Here is an 18,327-nt window from a genome sequence, read left to right on the forward strand (position 1 = left end):
CCCAACAAAACACGAACTGCAGCATTTATCACTTTTTAATAAAAGGTAAACATAAGCTTTAAAAGTAACAGAATAAATATTGTAACAGTAGCTGGTCCTTTAAAAGCCAACTTTGCTTTTTTCACATTCCACCAAAGCAAATTAAGCTTTCAAACATTTCAGAAATAACCTCTCAGGACAGGCAGGTCGAACTATGCCATACAGTATGTGGATGGGGAAAAAGAAATAACATTAGTCACTTCAGCTCCCTCTGCTAACATAATATGTAAATGATGAATAAAAGCAAACAGGTAGTGTAAAACGTGAACAGAACACTTGCAGAGAATGAAAAAAAAGATAACCAAAGTGCCCTCTATTCAGTGACTCTGGGCAGCACATAGGGCTCCAATGAATATTCAGAACTCGGTATGAGCACAAACTGTCAAATTCACTTCAATAGCAGAGTCTACGTACACAAAATTTCTCCAGACATGGAAGTAACAAGCCAGATCCAGCTCAGGTAGATCTCTGCATGTTCATTAGAACCATGGTCAGCATTGAACTGAGCCATTTCCCCCCCCCTCTTTGCTGACCAACATATTTACAATCTATGAGGTCATAGAAAATAGAGATATACCGGTACTAAATCAGGGGTAGGCAACCTAAGGCCCGGGGGCCAGATGCGGCCCAATCACCTTCTCAATCTGGCCTGCGGATGGTCCAGGAATCAGGGTGTACTGTATCAGTACAATGTGTCCTTTTATTTAAAATGCATCTCTGAGTTATTTGTGGGGCATAGGAATTTGTTCCATTCCCCCCCCGAAAAAAAATATAATCCAGCCCACGGCTGAAAAAGATTGCTGACCCCTGTACTAAATACTAGATGCTTTGAAATGATGTGTTCATTCTTTTCCTCATTTGGTTCATGGCTCTAAATTTAATCCATGATGTATCATAAATAACAAACAGAAGCTTACCTGCAAAACACCACCTTCTAAATACTGCCATTTAAGAAAATTTCCCCCTGCATCATATGAAGCAGCAATAAACTGCAACTTTATATTCTGTCAACAAAGATAAAAGTGCCTTTAAAAACTGAGATTTTATATTTTAGACATTTCTTACAGCACAGATGAAACAAAATTAAAAAATTATTAGCATTGCACTTCCTCCACTACAATTTTGCCAAAGAAATTTAGATACCAAATGTAAATCTCCTGCTTTACCAGGTAGCTGCATTATATAATACACACAATACCATGCAAGTGTGAAAAGTTAGTTTGTTGTTCTCAAACTATTGTGGGGAACAAAGTCCATATTTTAACAAAAACTTATCAGTGAAATGAAAGCTGAATTTTGTATAATAAACCAGGCCCCAACACGTTCCTAAAGTGTATAATAAAACTGCTTCAGCAAAACAAATAATATGGAGTACATGCTACTTGTTTGGTCTAGAAATTAACAATCATTTCAGAGTTACATTACAGTTATATACAACATATAACCATCAGTTGGTTATCAACCTGTCTGCAAGCCCTGCTTCCTGTTAACTACTAGCTGAGCTGCTGTGCATAAACTCAGTAATAAAGTGCTTGAAGAGAATTCAACTTCTTTGCCTAAGTAAAAGATCAGCTTGGCTGGGAAGACAGTCCAGGTAAAGTTGTGGTTGCCAAGGAACAATCAGAAGCATACAAATGCTTTTTACTGTTGCTTAGCAACTGGACTTGCATTTGCCACTGTTTAAATTTAGTGCTGAATGCTAGCCTCAGTGGAGCAGAACCAATCTCTGTGGGGCTTGCATTTGGCACCAAATGTATATCGTTCCAAATGCAAGTCCTTTTGCTAAGGAATGATCCAGCCATCCAGACCAACGTAGTTAATCACTCCTGGAGTAGAGCAGAGGTGGGGAATATTTTCTGGCCAGAGGCCCAGATCTTTCTTTCTCTGTTTGGTCTGCAGGCTACCCACTTCTGGAGTAGAAGACTGCTGCCTCAATTACAAGGAACACATTAAAATTCTGGGGGAAACTGGCAACCTGTGCAATCCCGTCAAAACTGATTCACATGAAGAATAAACCTAGACTCAAAGTATTTTTTTTATATTTTAAATGTAACTTACTTTGTTTGTTCCTTTAAAAGTGAAACTAGCAGGAAACTGGGTTGTGTCAAGAACCTGTGATGCTAATCCTGGCTGGTCACCATAGTATAGCCATGGAAGGTTCTGTCTCCTGCAAACAGTTAAATGATGTTTGTTGCAACTATTAATTTCTAGAATATCTATCTATCTATCTATGAGTAGCAAATGCCACATACCAAAATGATATGGAATGAACAGTACCAAGTCCAGCAGTATTTGCAAAAACATACTGAAATAGACCACATGCATCTGTGCTGGCAGAGCTCAAACTATTCATGTTCATCACACACATATTTCCAAGCGTTTGGCAAGATGTAAGGTTGGAGTACAGCTGCAAGGAGATAAGCCAATGATAATTATTACAAGATTGTAAAGATATTTTAAAACTGAAAATATCATCTTAGAATACCATTTCTGGCTCTTTTAAGGTTTTTTTAAAAATGCTTTGAGAAGTTTTAAGTAACACTGAGAAGAGGCATTCTGCAGCACACTTTACACTTCTACACTCTTTAAATACCTCTAACCACCAGGGAAAACTGCAACCAGGTTTCAATACACAGATTATCCATGGAATCCCAAAATAATAAACTATGTGTATTAGTTTACCTATCAGTAATCCTGTTGAAAGAGAAAAACCTTCACAGCTTACCCAGCAAGCAGCTGCTGACGCTTGTAGGTTTTTTGAAAACCATGCTGATATCAAGGTGATGCCCTATAAATAAGACCAGAAAGTCAAAATGGTTACAGCAAATTGTTTTGGTTCAAGGTAAAATAGCAGGACATAGCTTCATAGAGTCTTGTGCTCTCTTTTGAATGCTACTGTTGTTGTGGGAGAATTGAACTGTCATGGATACCAGAAACTTTATTCTGCTTTTGGAGTAATATGTTGCTAAGTGCTTCTGTAAGGTGCTTCTGTAAACATTTCTAGGAGTTGTATTATATGTTTTATTGCATTTGTATCCCATTGTTTTCTCCAGGGAGCTCCGTGTTGTACATGATTCTCCCCAGTGCTTTCCCCCCTAGAAAAATAAGTGCTGGTACTCACCATGAAGTTGCTACAGTAAGTGCCACACTTTTTAACCCCCCAAACACCCCCCAGGTGCTGGTACAGCATACCCTTGAGTATCCACTGGGGGGAAAGCACTGGTTCTCCCCCTCCTCACTTAATCCCCACAATAACCCTGTGTGGTAGGTTAGGCTAAGAGGCAGTGACTAGCCTAATGTCTCTCAGTGAGCTTTAGAGAAAATGTGTGCATTTGAACCCTGGTCTTACAGGCCCTAGTCTGACATTCTAACCACTACACTACACTGGCTCTCATATATGTTTTGCAACTGTTAGATAAGGAGCACAATAAAAGGGGGATAAATAATGAATTAAAAATAATTATTTGCTTAATTATATTGTTAGATTAACCAATTTTTGAAATAATATGTAAACTTGATTATTTATTTATTTATTGCATTGCATATTGTTGTTTGGATATAGTTTTATTGAATTGTCCTTCATACTAACATAGTGTGGATACATTTGGCATGCAGTAATGCTTCTGAATATCAGCTGCTGGAAACCACAGGAGGGAGAATGCTCTTGTGCGCGACTCCTCCATGAGGGTTTAGTCTTATGCTCTTATATCTATGATGTAGTTATATTTTTGCACTATGATGTAGTTATATTTTTGCACTGATTGATGTATTTCTACTGTTGCTGAATATGTGTGTGTGTGTGCGCGCTCATTTTAAGTGTAAATGTGTCACCTTGAATGTCTGCAAACATTCTGTGGCAGCATGCAAACAAAATGATTATTATTAAGACTTACTAGCTTTCCAAAGCGTACTGTTGCAATTCCTTTTGGGGGGTAATTCCCAGTACTCCTGAAGCATAAACCTCCTGTCTGAAAAGATATATATATATATATATATATATATATATATAAAGAATCAAATTATGTAAATATCTACTTATAAAGACAGAGGCTTGGATCTAGAATAGCTTTATCACAAATGGAAAGATGCATGAATCCAGAGTTAGGCGAGCAGAATTCCATTTGCATAATGGGGCTTTTCCATGTCCTCCCCCTACTGCAGTGCTGTGACATAGCATTTCTTGAGGGGCAGGGGACCTGGGATGTGATGACAGGGAAGGTAGCTTACATGAGCAAACCTCCCACTGTGGGATATAGCTCATACTGCTTCTCCTATATTGTCCTATTATTTTGTTGGCATCCGTCTCAAGGAACAATGCAGCACACCTCTGGGGGCAAAGTCAAATCACTGCAGAATCGAAGTGCCCGCTGTGGCTGCAGAGACTGGTAACTCTTAACTGCTGCCTCTTGCATTGTTTTTGCTGTGTTAGCAGCACCGGTGACCTCACCTGGGGTGCATGGCTGAGCAGTGAGATCCCGGGGTGCCCAGGATCCCCCGCTTGACCTCATTTATGTGGTCCAAAGGAAAGCAGAGTAATGCATGTGGCACCAGCTTGGCTGCAGGAGTTGCAGGAAGGAGGCATACAAGACACCATCCAACTGTCTTAGGGACTCCAGATTTGTGTATGGGTTATTTTCTTAGCTTTTCTTCTCCCAAAGATGTCCTATTATACTTACTAAAATATTGGGCTCAGAACAGCTACATGACTTGTTTACACTGATGAATGTTGGTTCACATCTTACACACCTAAAAAGATAAAAAAATAGAATTAGGGACTGGATAAAACTGGAAAAGGAAGAAGCATTAGATTTGGAAGGACATGACAATAGATATGGATGGTATGCATACTTATGGTATGGGAAAGGAAAAGTACATAAAGGATTCTATAACCATATCATTAGGAAATCATTAATGAGAGTGTGGGATTTAACCCACCCTAGTGGTTATCACCAATAGAAGCTTCGTTACTCAAACCACTTGGCAAAAAGGGAAAGTGGCCTACATATAGAGATTTATTGAAAGACCAAGTAGGAAAATGGAAATTAAAAGACCATGAAGAAATTAAAGATCATTTTCAGAGTTGGTTGCATTACAGACAATTAAATGAGATGTTTAAGGAGGATAAAAAAGGGTTTAGTTATACAATTTCTAGATTCCAAAAGGAGGTGATAGAAGAAAATGTGAAACTACTGAAGAAAGCATACAGCATTCTGTTAGAATGGGAAATGAAAAACAAGGAGGTCAAATCGGTTATGATCAAATGGGCGCAAGATATAGGACATAATATACAATTTGAGGATTGGGGGAAATTGTGGAAGGTAGATTAGAAATTTACAGATTGTTCTCTTTCGAAGGAAAATTACATGAAAATGATGTACAGTGGTGCCTCGCTTAACAAATGCCCTGCTTAACGAAATTTCCGCTTAACGAAAGGTTTTTTCTAGCGGAGGTTGCCTCGCTAGACAAATTCGTTTTACGAAAAATTCGTCTAGCGAATCGTGGTTTCCCATAGGAATGCATTGAAATTCAATTAATGCGTTCCTATGGGCAAAAAAAAAATCAATACATTCCTATGGAATTCACTCGATGAATTTTTTGTTATAAGAAAGGACCCGTGGAACGAATTAAATTCGTCTAGCGAGGCACCACTGTACAGATGGAATATTACACCAGTAAAAGTGGCAAAAATGTACAAAACCAGGTCAAACATATGTTGGAAATGCAAAGAAAAAGAAGGTACTTTATATCATATGTGGTGGGAATGTAGAGAAGTCAAAAAATTCTGGGAGATGATATATAATGAATTGAAAAGGATGTTCAAAATGACACTTGTAAAAAAAACAGAAGCATTTTTGTTAAGGATCCTAGGACAAGACCTGCCAAGGAAATAAAGAACTTATATATGTATGCTACAACAGCAGCAAGAGTCTTGTTAGCACAAGATGAAAGAATGAGGAAATCCCAACGAAAGAACAATGGCAAGAAAAATTGATGAGTTATGCGGAGTTGGCAAAGTTGACATATAAACTACATGAGAAGGACAACCGTGACTGTAATAGGGAACTGTGCTTTAAAGCATTGGTCTTCAACCAATGAGTAAGAGCCCACTACGTACTGGATTGCAACCCAGCCTAAAGTAGATAACACCAGCAGGCAAATATATAGTTAAAAGACTGATCCCAACGTACATGCTTGTGTTAAAGGTGGGTCCTAAGTCTAAAAATATTGAAGGAAACTGCTATATGTTGAAAGGAGGCAAGAAGGGCCACCACACAGACCTGACATTTAAACTATGACGTATGAAGCTGAAAATGTATCTGATCTGATTCCATTTTTCTTTTAAACATGGGAGCGCTTCAGAGAGCAGCATTCTACTTGCACAACGGAACTTCCTTCCCCCCCTTCAAAGTCTGCTCCAAAAGGGTTGGTGGGCTCTGTGAAATGGATTTTGGGGTGCATGGGGAGATGAAGGTAAGGCTGCATGCATGGAATGTTACTTGGATAATATTGCATACAGCCAGTATTTTTTTCTGGGGGGGGGATGCATACCCCTAAACATTTTTTGAATCTAAGTTTGGCCTCATTGAGGGACAGTATTTCAATATTAGTAGGAAAATGAGAGTACCCCTAAACTTTTTTTTTAATAGAAAAAAGCACTGCATACAACTGTATTCCTGCAACATTTTGCAAATTCATATCAACTGGACTTACTTCCAGTTTCATATATTTGTGCATGAATAAAAGAATACAGTAATACCTCGGGTCACGAACGCGATCCGTTCCGCATCGCAGTTCGTAACCCGAAAAGTTCGTAACCCGAATGCTGCGCAAAGCGCCATTTTGCGCATGCGCAGACCGCGATTTTCGCGCTTTGCGCATGCGCAGACCGCGCGTGCCGCTTCTGCGCACGCGGCGAAAACACTTCCGGGGTTGCGCAGTTCGTAACCCGAACTGTTCGCAAACCGAGGTGTTCGTAACCTGAGGTACGACTGTAAATCAACAACCCCTTCTCCCAAAGCAAGTCTTCAACAAAAAGAATACTTACAGGTTATTTAACGCATTTGAAGTAGCAAATGACTTCCCTTTTCCATCACATTGAACACATAATGCATCTGCCAACAATGCACCATTGGTGTCTCTTTCCACTAAGTAAGAAGAGAATATGAACACATATAGTAACATGGCATATAGGCTCTATATGTGAATAACCATGTACAAATGCAAAGTTTCAGAAAATAGCTGGAAAATTCAGTTGCCTAATGCACACGTTACAAATTTAAAACTTTACTGTGATCCAAAGGGTTTTTCAGTGTTCTGCACATATGCTTGGGCTTCTAGGACTGCTCTTCCTTCCATAGACTCTGGTGGATACTGAAAAATCATTCCAAAATCTTTCGGAACTCTCTGGAGTAAAACTCCATGTGACATAATGCAGTTAGAAAACCAGCTACTTGGAAGTGCTTTTTACACATGGATGGGTCTCTTAATCATAACAACTATGCTGTAGAAACCTGTCAAAATGACCCACAGGTGTGGGAGAGGTCAAGATCTAGCCTACTGACTGGATCCTGTTCCTCACTCCTGAATTAAAGCATCTAAGGTAGCAGGGAAAGACCTCAACCTGAAGTCTTGTAAAGCTAGTCAGAGGAGACAATGCCAAGTTAGACAGACACATCATCTGACAGTATAAAGCAAGTTAATTAGTTTATATGTTCATTTTTTGTCTCTGTTATTATCATTCTGTTACTGACTTATTGACCTCATGGTTTTAGTTGAGAAGCCCATAGTAGAATAGCTGCAAAAACTACCTTCCTCAAATGCAGCATAGTATTTGATGTTGGGTGGGTGAAAAGACTAATATATTTTTGTTACTTTCTTAAGACAGAAAATCAAACATATAGTATTGTATCCAATCTTTTCATCCCATGAATAAAAGGACCCTTTCTGAGGCTCCGTATGCATCATACATTTTAAGCACATGACTTTCCCCATCCTGAATCTTGAGAACTATAGTTTGTTAAAGGTGCTGAGAACTGTAACTTGGTGATGGGTAAACTACAGTTCCCACGATTCTTTTGGGGACATAATGTACTTTAAATGTATGGTGTGTACACAGCCTTGGTGTGCAACTCTCTTAAGTCCACAACTCTCTTTCCATTAATTGAAGCTCTTTCCATTCATGGACTTTAAATATTAGGTACAATCCACAAAAATATTCAGTACTGCTTCATCTGCTAGAGAAATCAAATATTTTAACACAATGAACAACTTCATAGAATTCTTACCCAAAATCTCATTAACAGGGCATTTACATTTTCCTTCACTAGTTAAGCCTTTAGGACAAGTAATGCAATCCCATCCATCTTGGGTAACTCCACTCTAAGAAAAAACATATTAAAATATTTTAAATTTCACTGCATTATAACTATATAGTACCTCTATACATTGTTTGCAGTAAAAAACTGTTTAGATTTTATTGCAAGTATAACATTACCGTGCTTTCTGGACATTTTTCACAAGTTATAGAAGATCCACCGTTATCAGAAACTAACTTGAATCCTGCTAGACAAGTGCATGATGTACCTGAAACAAACACAATAACTTGTTATTTCAGTTGCTGCAAACTGCAATCCAATTTGCTCTAACAAGGTTACCTCTCTGAAATATATCCTAAAAGCCCCCATCTCCACTGACACTTCTGTGTGGTTTGATGGCTAGTAATGGACTCTGCTTCGGGAAACTTGGATTCAAATCCTATTGTCAGCTGTGAAATTTACTGACTGACCCTGGACCTGTCACTCTTTCAACCTAACCATGCACACTGACAATGCTATATAAATCACAATACACAAGCAAGTGACAGAAGCAGCCACACCTTACAGCAAGGTGTCATATCAGAGTCTACTGGTAGATCACTTGGGTTTTTTTGTACTCCCAATAGTTTTACAATAGCAACAACAAAATTACTCTCCCCCCATCCTAATTGGACTGATGAAATGAAGGAAGATTGGGTCATGATCTGTGGATTTTTCTGTCAAAGGATAGCAAAATCAGCTGTGATTCTAAAAACAAATTCTTGAGCCCAGAGTTCTTTAGCTCTTGTGAAGATGTCAGGAAAGGCCCTCCTTACATGTCCAAAACCAAGACCAAATAGGCATTCATGAAAAAGCCTTCTCTGTAGAGGCCTCACTTCTCTAAAATGCTTTATCAACTGCCCTGGAATAAATCGCATCACTTCACCAGTTGAGGAAAACCCCTTTAGATAGACCCACTTCATACACAGTTGCGTTCTGTTGTACTGTAACTACATAAGATGTTTGGGTATTTTGGGGGTTGGAACCTTGCGGTTTATTTCACTTGGCCTTTAACGATTTCTTCGTTGTAGCTCCATTTGAATCGAAACATTAGAGGGAGGGAGGCATAGGGCAATACGCAACGTTAGCTATACCCGCAGCAGGCCCATTCAAATCAATGAGAACGCCATGGATTTCAATGGGTCGGCTGATGTACTCGGGAGTATGACTGAAGTGGAAAGAAACGAGGTTTTGATATAAGCGGGGGAAGGAGCCCTCCCGTGGGCCTTCCCGAGGCGCTGGCTCCTCGCCAGGCGGCCCTTCCTAGGCGCGCTCGCCCAGCTCGCCTCACCCCGAGAGCTTTTCCTCTGCGAGGCCCCGCACTGCCCGCAACTCAAGCTGGCGATGTCAAAGTACTGCGTCCCACCGCAGCCCTGGGGCCGGTGCAGAGGGAGGAAGAAGCCCTGGCCTCCCGACAGTCCCGCGCCGAACGGGAGTAAGAAGAAGGCCGCGCAAACCCAACGCCTCGCCGTAGCCATGGCTACCGAGACCGAGGTCTCGGCCGCCTTCCTCTGAGGCCCAGCCAATAGGCTCTCGCGTCTCGGAGCTGCAGCTACGGGACGCCAGGCAGACCAAAAATAGTAGAGTGCGCAAATCATAACCATTTCCCCAATAGGTGCCCTGTTGAATTCAACGGGATTTGCTCCCAAAGTAATCAGGGTTAGGATTACAGCCTTAGTTGACCGAATACTCGGATCTGCCTAAAATTTCCTCGACAAATATAAAGGGAGGAAGTTGGCCTTTCGCAAGTCAGTTTTTTCCTGTTTTGCGCTCACTCTTACTTTTACATCAAATCAATACAGTAAACGGTTTTTCTACGGGGAAAGACTAAGTATGTCTCTACGCAGAAGAAACCCGCCTCAAATTCAGTAGGGTTTTTTCCTCAGTTAAAGCGTAGGGTTGCAAATTCCAAATCAAGGAAGATGGGTGTTTCGTTCATACCAGGGAATAAGTGCATTTATTTGGTAGTGAAGTCCCTTTGAGATTATTGTGTAGGTGCCACATAAGGCACAGATTAATTACCGTATAAGACTGCTGTTAGGAGCTACTGCCAATGGTGATGATAGAACACCAAAAATTTAGACAACCAGCAATTCTTTTTGGACAAACACTAAGAAACCGGAATAGCCAACCCCAACTCCTATTTTCCATTCGATTTCAGACAGGAAAAAACTCCGCGAAGTTTTTATCTTATCTGCAGTTAAACGAAAATTGGCAGGAGACAAAAAGGGCACAGATTGATTTCTGAACTAGAGGTGGAAATGAAGACACGAAAAAAAATCAGCTGCTGTATTTCCACACTCGAATTTATTTCCATCGAAACTGCACTGTGCGCAAAAACTTGGATTCCCCACTTACTTCTTCCGCTCATGTGCCATGCTAACAGACAAAGCAAAATGATTGGTGAAGCCTCGAGTTTCCTGTACAGCAACAGACGCATGCGTACTGGTTGCTGGGCGGCTTCCGGGTGACTCTTTGTGCGCGTGCGCAGCAGAACCATTCCCTCCCCTCTCGGCTCCCGTCCTAGCTGCTCTCTGAGGGAGAAAGGGAAGGAGGGCGGCTGCCATTTTGTTTCTTGCAGTTGGGCCTCTCCCTCTGTGAGGCAGAGCGAGGGGAGAGTAGCGCTGTTGCTGCTGGATTCGAGCGAGTACCGCGCGTGTATCAGCTGGTGTAGTCGGGCTGGCCGTGACGAGGCGCGTGGGCCAGGAGGCCGTACGGAAGAGGCCGCTCCGCTGGGTCTGGCGAGTTTTTCCGCAGCAGAAAAACAAAGCGGTTGCGCTGTTTCCTTCCCTCTGTGGAGGGAAGTCGCGGAGCCTGGGCGCTCTCCGGGTCCATTCGCCCCACACGGACCTGGTTAGTAGCGCTAAAGGGTGGTCTCGTGTGTGTGTGTGTGTGTGTACACACGCGTGTGCGTGCACGTATGTGTAGACGTGTATATGTGTTGGCACGCGGGTAAGCTGCCTGGCTGTTCTCGGTAGTGAGTCTCCTAAGCTGCAGAAACACCTCCTGCCCCTTACTCCTTTGTGGTAAAAGGGGCCTAGTGATACCTCGGTGGGTGATAACTTAAAGGTATCAGTGGTGCGCGGGTAGGCGGTGACGGGGAGAGCCTGGTGGCTGCTTGTAGGGGGAGGCCGCGCCTATGTCTTCCCCACTCCGGCGTAGTAGGCGCGGTGACAAAACGATGTTTCCTTCAAACGAACACCGTTCTTTTGTGTGGACGGAATTCCTTCCGGCGTGGGGACGAATTACAGCTCCAACTTAGGAGTGACTGATGCGGTTGGTGATTCCAGTTCATACCCGGTGACGGTCATCATGGTTTTTGATTTTGGTTTTTCTTTTACTTTTTTGGCCTCCTAGCCACAGAATTTATTGTTCTCCCACGCGTACTCGGATGGTTGGTTAATAGGAATCCCTTGGAACCCACTGGACCTTTCTGCCGCTGGCGTCCCTGGAAGTGTATTGGAATGTACAGGAACTGGTATGGGAGAACCACGCAGGACTAAGGAGATGCCGACCGCATTCACAGCTTGTTTTAACAAATAGTTCTTGATGGCTGCCCAAGAATTGTTCTGTGGTGGTGTGATTTATCCTAGCCAGCATTTATGTGGAGAAAAAGGAAGAATGCCACTTGCTTAGGATGGTGTGCCTTCTCTGCACTTCACATACTCTGTACCAAAGTATATTTTTGCTCTGTCAGGATGTCCCGGAGTTCTATCGTGCACCAGATTCTGGGAAGGAATAGCCTAGACACTGCAGTACTCCAGTAACATAATTATCATGAACAGTTTAAGGATAGGTGTTAGAAGTGCCTGTTTAGGTGTTAGAAGTGCCTGTTTTAATAGGAATCTATATTCGTGTTTTGTGTTTGCTTCTTTCTGAGCAAGGAATGCATAGGAGTAAAGTACACTTATGTGTTTTTTTAATTGGGAATAACTATTCTGTGGATATACAAAATACTTTGTAACTTCTCCATTTTCCCTAGTTGTTTTTTGATGGTTCTTTTATATATTAAACCATTTATTTTGTGTTCCATATCTTTAGTCCCTCATTTAAATTTTATTTACTCATCTAAATCTTTATATGCCTTGTCCACACCTGATAACCAAGAGTTGCTACAGTAAATTGTTAATATTTGTTTCATTTTTTGTTATTGTTGGGGAATGGGGCTCTAGAAGTAAAAACTTGCCTTGCGGTGAAGATTTTTGTCAACTTGCTTTGGAGGTCTCTGCTGGGACTGAAAAAGAATTTATAGTTGTCTTTTAAAAAATCCCCATAAACAAATAAAATAGATTCAATTCTTTGTTGGACATGGTAGATTTTATCCATGGTGTTGGTGGAAGATCTTGAGTTACCCAGGAGTATTTAGAACATTTGTAGCTGGTTTTCTAGCATTGTTAGAGTGCTATGGCACTGATGCCCTGCTTGCAAGGACATCTGGTTAGCCACTGTGAGAACAGGATGCTGGACCAGATGGCCTGAGTCAGTAGGCTATTCTTATGTCCTTGTTCTTGCTTCCCAACAATAACATTATATAAGAAAAATGTTTGATATTAGCCTTTTGAGTAATGAGATGTTATTAATCCCTATTGATTAGAATACTGCCATTGGTTTCAGTATGATATTGATAGTGCTTTTAGAGAACTACCTGTATTCAGACTTCTCAAAAAGCTCTTGTTAGAAACTTCCAGATTGGTGGTCTATGATCTTTGGGGTGAAAGAAAGTAGGCCTTTTCTAAGTACTTCACTGAAATAAAGTTTAAAGCAAATAAGATTTCATAGTTTGCTTTATTGGTCGTGTGGATCAGTTATAGATAAATTGGGTTCTTGCATTGTTCCTGTATATGCTAGAGAATATTCTATTTTGACACTGTGATTGTGATCATCCGGACATTTATTTTTGAGTAGGCTTCATTGAACTCAGTGGGACCTCCGGTTAATCCTGCATAGGATTGGGCTACCCAGTTTTCTGTGGCTTCATATTTATGTATTTTACGGAATTTGTAAAAAGATGGGCTTGGAAAGTGCCATGAAAATGTTTTATGAGTGTAGTCAGTACATTTGAGTGCCTTAACTTTCGTGATGTTTTAGTGCTCTAAAGCGATATCATAGAGTATATTGTATTCTGGATTTGTTGTTGAACGACAAGCATTTGTGGTGAAATTGGAATGAGCATAAGCAGTATATTTTCCCAAATTTACCTAATTTTTGGATTTTTCTTCCAAAATGGTCATCTTTACAACAACGAATTAAACTACAGTACAGGCGAACATCTTGCCACCGTCTTCTGAAAAGAATTTAAGAACAACAGCCGACTCCTATTTTTGTGTGGGACTTCAGTTTTATATAACTACAGGCAGTGAAATGTTTGGGTTCTTCCACCCAATTGTCTGTGGATCTTTTGAAGACTGATTTCGAACTATTTTCTTCACTTGTTGCAATCTGTTTTAAATGGATACACTGACCAAAAGGTTGTTCAGTTGAGATTGGTTATTTCTGATTTTTCTGCCTCTGGACTGGGAAATATTTTAAACATAAGAATACCAATCTTGATTTCTTATTGGCTAATGTTGACCATGATTATGAATATACCACAGTAACACAGCATAGTATGCAAACCTGCTTCTTGACCATTAATAATGTTTCATTTTCTTTCCACAGTTAAATTGATTTCACAGACTTTATCAGGTCTTCTAAAGGGAAAAAAAAAGGTAAGCTTCAAAGCTTAAGGCTTCTTTTGTCTGAGATGGTGGTTTTTTCCCTCCCAGGCTTGTGACTGGAAAAGATGCGCAATTCAATATCTTGATCATAGGGCAAGGATGACTGAAATTTGATTCATTATGAGGTGGGCTGTTCTACTGATAGGACATAAATCTCTGAAAATAGATTCTGTGTAAGTTGCTAGAGAGTTGTGAGACATTTTTGATCACATATCTTTCTTGGCTTTTGCTATTGGATGGCAAGAACATGGTACCACAGTTGTCTAGAATATATTCCGTGAAAGGTTTGATATGTCTTATTATAGATTGTAAGAAGAGTGATGTTTGATATTGTTGCTTTTAAAATGGGGAACGCTGGTGGAACAGTGCGGAATTTCAGATTGAATAGTGTGTAAACTTTCACACTAAAATAGGTTTGTTATTCCAGATGAAGGTGTTCTTTTTTATTTTGTAGCACTTAACTTTTCCAGTGTACTAAAGGCTTGCTATCACATATACCTTTTTGTCCACAGGTGATTATTGCTGTGGGCTGAGCTCAGAATGGCGGTAGTCATCCGTTTACAGGGGCTTCCTGTTGTTGCGGGTTCTGCAGATATTCGCCGCTTCTTCTCAGGATTGAGTATTCCTGATGGAGGTGTACATATCATTGGAGGAGAAAAGGGGGAAGCCTTCATTATATTTTCAACAGATGAAGATGCACGACAAGCAATGAGCTATTCTGGAGGATTTATCAAGGATTCACGTATAGAGTTCTTTCTTAGCAGCAAGACAGAAATGCAGACTATAATAGAACTTAGTAGGAAAAGACGGGTAGGTTCCATTAACTCAGGCGCATCTGGAATTGGCAATCTTTCAAATTTAGTTGCAGCCATTAATAAAGGAATTAATAAATCTATGGATCCATTGGAGAATGAGTTCCGTTCAAATGGATCTCGAAACAGTGATACAGATATTTTGGAACCAAACTATAATCAGCCTAAGAAAGAGGCATTTCCAAGTTTGTACCTATTTATACGTGGTATGCCTTATTCTGCAACAGAAGATGATGTACGCAATTTCTTCTCTGGATTACAAGTGGAGGGAATAGCCATGAGAAAAGTTAATGGTAAAAATAATGGAGAGGCTGTGGTAAAATTTGCAACATTAAGCGATGCCACAGAAGGGCTTCAACGTGATAGAGAGTATATGGGTTCAAGATTTATTATCGTACGAACCTCTGGTAAAGGAACATGGATTAAGTTTGGTGGAGAGATTGGTGGTCCTTTCAGTACCAAACATTTCAGTCATCATTTGGATAAGGAAACATTTTCTTCAAGCAGAGAGCATTCACGAAGAGAGCCAGACTATTTGTCCTCAAGAAAACGCACCTGTTCAAGGTCTCCAGAGAGGGTTATGGCACACACTCATTCAAGGTCTCCTGCAGGGAGGATTACATCACATGCCCATTCAAGGTCTCCTGCAGGGAGGGATTTGTCACGTGCCCATTCAAGGTCTCCAGGGAGAGTTAAGGCACGCCCTCGGTCAAGGTCACCACGGAGGGTAAGGACACGCACGCGGTCAAGGTCACCGCGGAGGGTAAGGACACACACGCGGTCAAGGTCACCACGGAGGGTAAGGACACGCACGCGGTCAAGGTCACCACCACAGAGGGTTATGGCACGCACCTGGTCAAGGTCTCCACAACGGAGGTTTATGATGCGCACCCGTTCAAGGTCTCCACCGCAGAAGTTTACGACACAGTCTCATTCACCCATATCTCATTCTCAAAACAGAGAATATTATATACTCATTAAAAATCTCCTACCTACTGTTGAGAAGAAAGATTTGATAAAGTTCTTTGGGCATCCAGGTGTGACTGCCAGTCCTGTTATATTTTTAAAGCCAGAAGGCGAAGCAAAGACGAAAGATGCAATTGTGCTGTGTGAATCATTCAAGGTGTATGAGTTTATATTGACCTTTCACAAGGAGGAACTGCTTGGCCAGCCAATATTCATCTTTCCAGTTTCAAAAGAAAAGCTGCTGTTCTTAACTGGATCTTCTGAAGCAAAAATACCACCAGAAAGACAGCACCATGCAAATGAAAGAAGTGATAGAGATGAAAATTCTGGCTTAAAGACCTGCATATATGTGAGAAACTTTCCATTTGATGTGACAAATGTTGAAGTACAGAAGTTCTTTGCAGGATTTAATATTGATAAGAGTGACATTTATTTGCTTTATGATGACAAAGGAATTGGACTTGGGGAAGCATTGGTCAACTTCAGAACTGAAGAACAAGCCCGTAAAGCTGAAAGCTTAAATCGCCGGCGGTTTTTGGGAACAGAGGTACTCCTAAGATGTATTTCGGAGGAACAAATGCAAGAGTTTGGTATTAATATTTCATCAACATCAAATGAAAAGATACAGGATAATCTCCGTTCATATGAAAGGGGTGAACATTTTTACCCCAGTGGTTCACAAGGATCCTCTTTGCATGGGAACTTAAAGCACCTGTCTAATTATAGACACCCGCCTGATGATTTTATCTCCTCATCTGATCTTTTAAGAGGGCCTCCTGGTGATGGCATTCCTGGTAGTTTTCAAGAAGGGCACTTTAGGCCTGACTATAATTCTAGTGGTGGCTCAGATCGTGTCACATTGATTAAATTAAAGAATATACCGTTTCAAGCTTCTCCTAATGAAATTCTGGATTTCTTCCATGGTTATAAAATCATACCAGAATCTCTTTCTATTCTCCGCAATGAATATGGAATGTCTTCTGGTGAAGCTATTCTTGCCATGATGAATTATAACGAGGCAGTGGCTGCTATTAATGAATTAAATGACAGGCCAATTGGCAAGCGCAAGGTTAGTTTAACTTTTGGGTAGATGCGAAAACGCCTGAAGATGTTTGCAGTATTAATAGAATAAAACTAGATTTGTGTTTTTGTTATTTGGAAAGTGATGACAAAACATCCATCTATTTGTAAATAGTTAACTGCTTTAAAATGAAAACTGTTTGATGCAGTGCAGTTGCATCTGTTAGAAAGCATAGGTTGTTAGTTACTCCTGAATATAAATAAGAAGTTGAATGCAAGTTTTGGATTCTTGTCTGTAACATTCAATGGCATATTGAATGTTTCTTATTTCAGCTTAGCATTTCTTTTAAAATAAATGTACCTAAATGAAATATGTGGATGGTTAATTTGTAATACTGCTTTTTTACATTCATTAGCATATGACAGCCCTAATAAAAACCAGTCTTGTAGTTTGGCAGGATCTTCCTCTATAAATTGTACAAATTACATGCTATACAGGAAATATATTGGTACAACTAGAAGATAGTTGAAAGTCTTGAAGTTCTAGGGCTGTTGGTTAAACAATCCAAGATGCATATTTTCATAATGGTAATTGGGTCCTCATACTACTGATTTACAGAGTTAAAAAATATATCCAGGGAAGAACAAACTGTCAGTTGAATGAAAAGGCTGCTTGGATGAATATGTAAAAGCAAGAGTTTAAAGGGAAGTTGTATTATCCCCAAACTTCAACTCCCATAATGTTGGTATCACCGAGCTTTCTGATTGTTCTTTTTGAAAAAGGAAAAGTAGCCATTTTCTATTCCATATCTCTCTGCACAACACTTGTTTGGGTCTTCTTCAAACTGCAGTCTTTTGTGATATTTAGTGCAGACTACTTTCAACTGCAAAAGGGTGGCGCTGTGGGTTAAACCACAGAGCCTAGGGCTTGCCGACCAGAAGGTCGGCGGTTCGAATCCCCGCGATGGGGTGAGCTCCTGTTGCTCGGTCCCTGCTCCTGCCAACCTAGCAGTGCAAGTAGATAAATAGGTACTGCTCCGGCGGGAAGGTAAACGGCGTTTCTGTGCGCTGCTCTGGTTCGCCAGAAGTGGGTTAGTCATGCTGGCTGTACGCCATCGGCCAATAAAGCGAGATGAGCGCCACAACCCCAGTCGTCCGCAGCTGGACCTAATGGTCAGGGGTCCCTTTACCTTTACTTTTAACTGCACAGCTACAATGAAAATTGAGGAAGCACTACTAGATGTTACCTTTCATGATTATAATGCATTTTCAATATTAAAATGCAGGGGTCATCAATCTGACATTTGCAAAGGATTTTGTGTGTGTCTCCAGGCAAGTGTCCCAGAGTCATAGCTTTCATTTTCAGAAAAAAGCAGGTCTCTAGCCCTCCCAGAAAGAAAGTTATGCAGCAAAATGTAC

The 18,327-nt window shown here is 40.7% G+C and overlaps 2 protein-coding genes across 9 annotated transcripts in view; one reads left to right on the forward strand and one right to left on the reverse strand.

The window, feature by feature from the left end:
• Window positions 1-9,886, reverse strand: part of TMEM67 (transmembrane protein 67) — a 32,035-nt gene extending 22,149 nt beyond the window's left edge. For 5 of the 6 annotated variants that reach the window (XM_035125871.2, XM_035125869.2, XM_035125868.2 and 2 more), the window contains exons 1-10: window positions 9,685-9,886; window positions 8,534-8,622; window positions 8,325-8,418; window positions 7,085-7,184; window positions 4,716-4,785; window positions 3,933-4,007; window positions 2,765-2,827; window positions 2,292-2,446; window positions 2,098-2,206; window positions 957-1,043 (exon numbers count right to left, since the gene is read on the reverse strand). In XM_035125871.2, the coding sequence (XP_034981762.2) occupies window positions 957-1,043; window positions 2,098-2,206; window positions 2,292-2,446; window positions 2,765-2,827; window positions 3,933-4,007; window positions 4,716-4,785; window positions 7,085-7,184; window positions 8,325-8,418; window positions 8,534-8,622; window positions 9,685-9,871 (1,029 nt within the window). In that variant the 5' untranslated portion in view covers window positions 9,872-9,886. The remainder of the gene's footprint in view (window positions 1-956; window positions 1,044-2,097; window positions 2,207-2,291; window positions 2,447-2,764; window positions 2,828-3,932; window positions 4,008-4,715; window positions 4,786-7,084; window positions 7,185-8,324; window positions 8,419-8,533; window positions 8,623-9,684) is intronic. The other variant, XM_035125870.2, reaches the window with a different exon arrangement.
• A 1,004-nt stretch (window positions 9,887-10,890) lies between these two features.
• RBM12B (RNA binding motif protein 12B) lies at window positions 10,891-17,279 on the forward strand. Of its 3 annotated transcripts, none has more exons than XM_035124839.2 (3): window positions 10,891-11,246; window positions 14,052-14,101; window positions 14,623-17,279. In XM_035124839.2, the coding sequence occupies exon 3, from the start codon at window positions 14,651-14,653 to the stop codon at window positions 16,976-16,978; it is 2,328 nt and encodes a 775-aa protein (XP_034980730.1). In that variant the 5' UTR covers window positions 10,891-11,246; window positions 14,052-14,101; window positions 14,623-14,650; the 3' UTR covers window positions 16,979-17,279. The 3 variants fall into 3 exon arrangements, with proteins under 3 accessions (XP_034980730.1, XP_060133694.1, XP_034980728.1); XM_060277711.1 differs by having other exon boundaries at window positions 14,052-14,096; window positions 14,621-17,279; XM_035124837.2 differs by having other exon boundaries at window positions 14,052-17,279.
• The last annotated feature ends 1,048 nt before the right edge of the window (window positions 17,280-18,327 follow it).

This window comes from Zootoca vivipara, chromosome 8, assembly GCF_963506605.1.
Source record: "Zootoca vivipara chromosome 8, rZooViv1.1, whole genome shotgun sequence".
Lineage (NCBI taxonomy): Eukaryota > Metazoa > Chordata > Lepidosauria > Squamata > Lacertidae > Zootoca > Zootoca vivipara.

Excerpts from the sequence above, each read along its gene's own strand:
- RBM12B (XM_035124837.2), top strand. The coding sequence starts at position 14,651 with ATGGCGGTAGTCATCCGTTTACAGGGGCTTCCTGTTGTTGCGGGTTCT.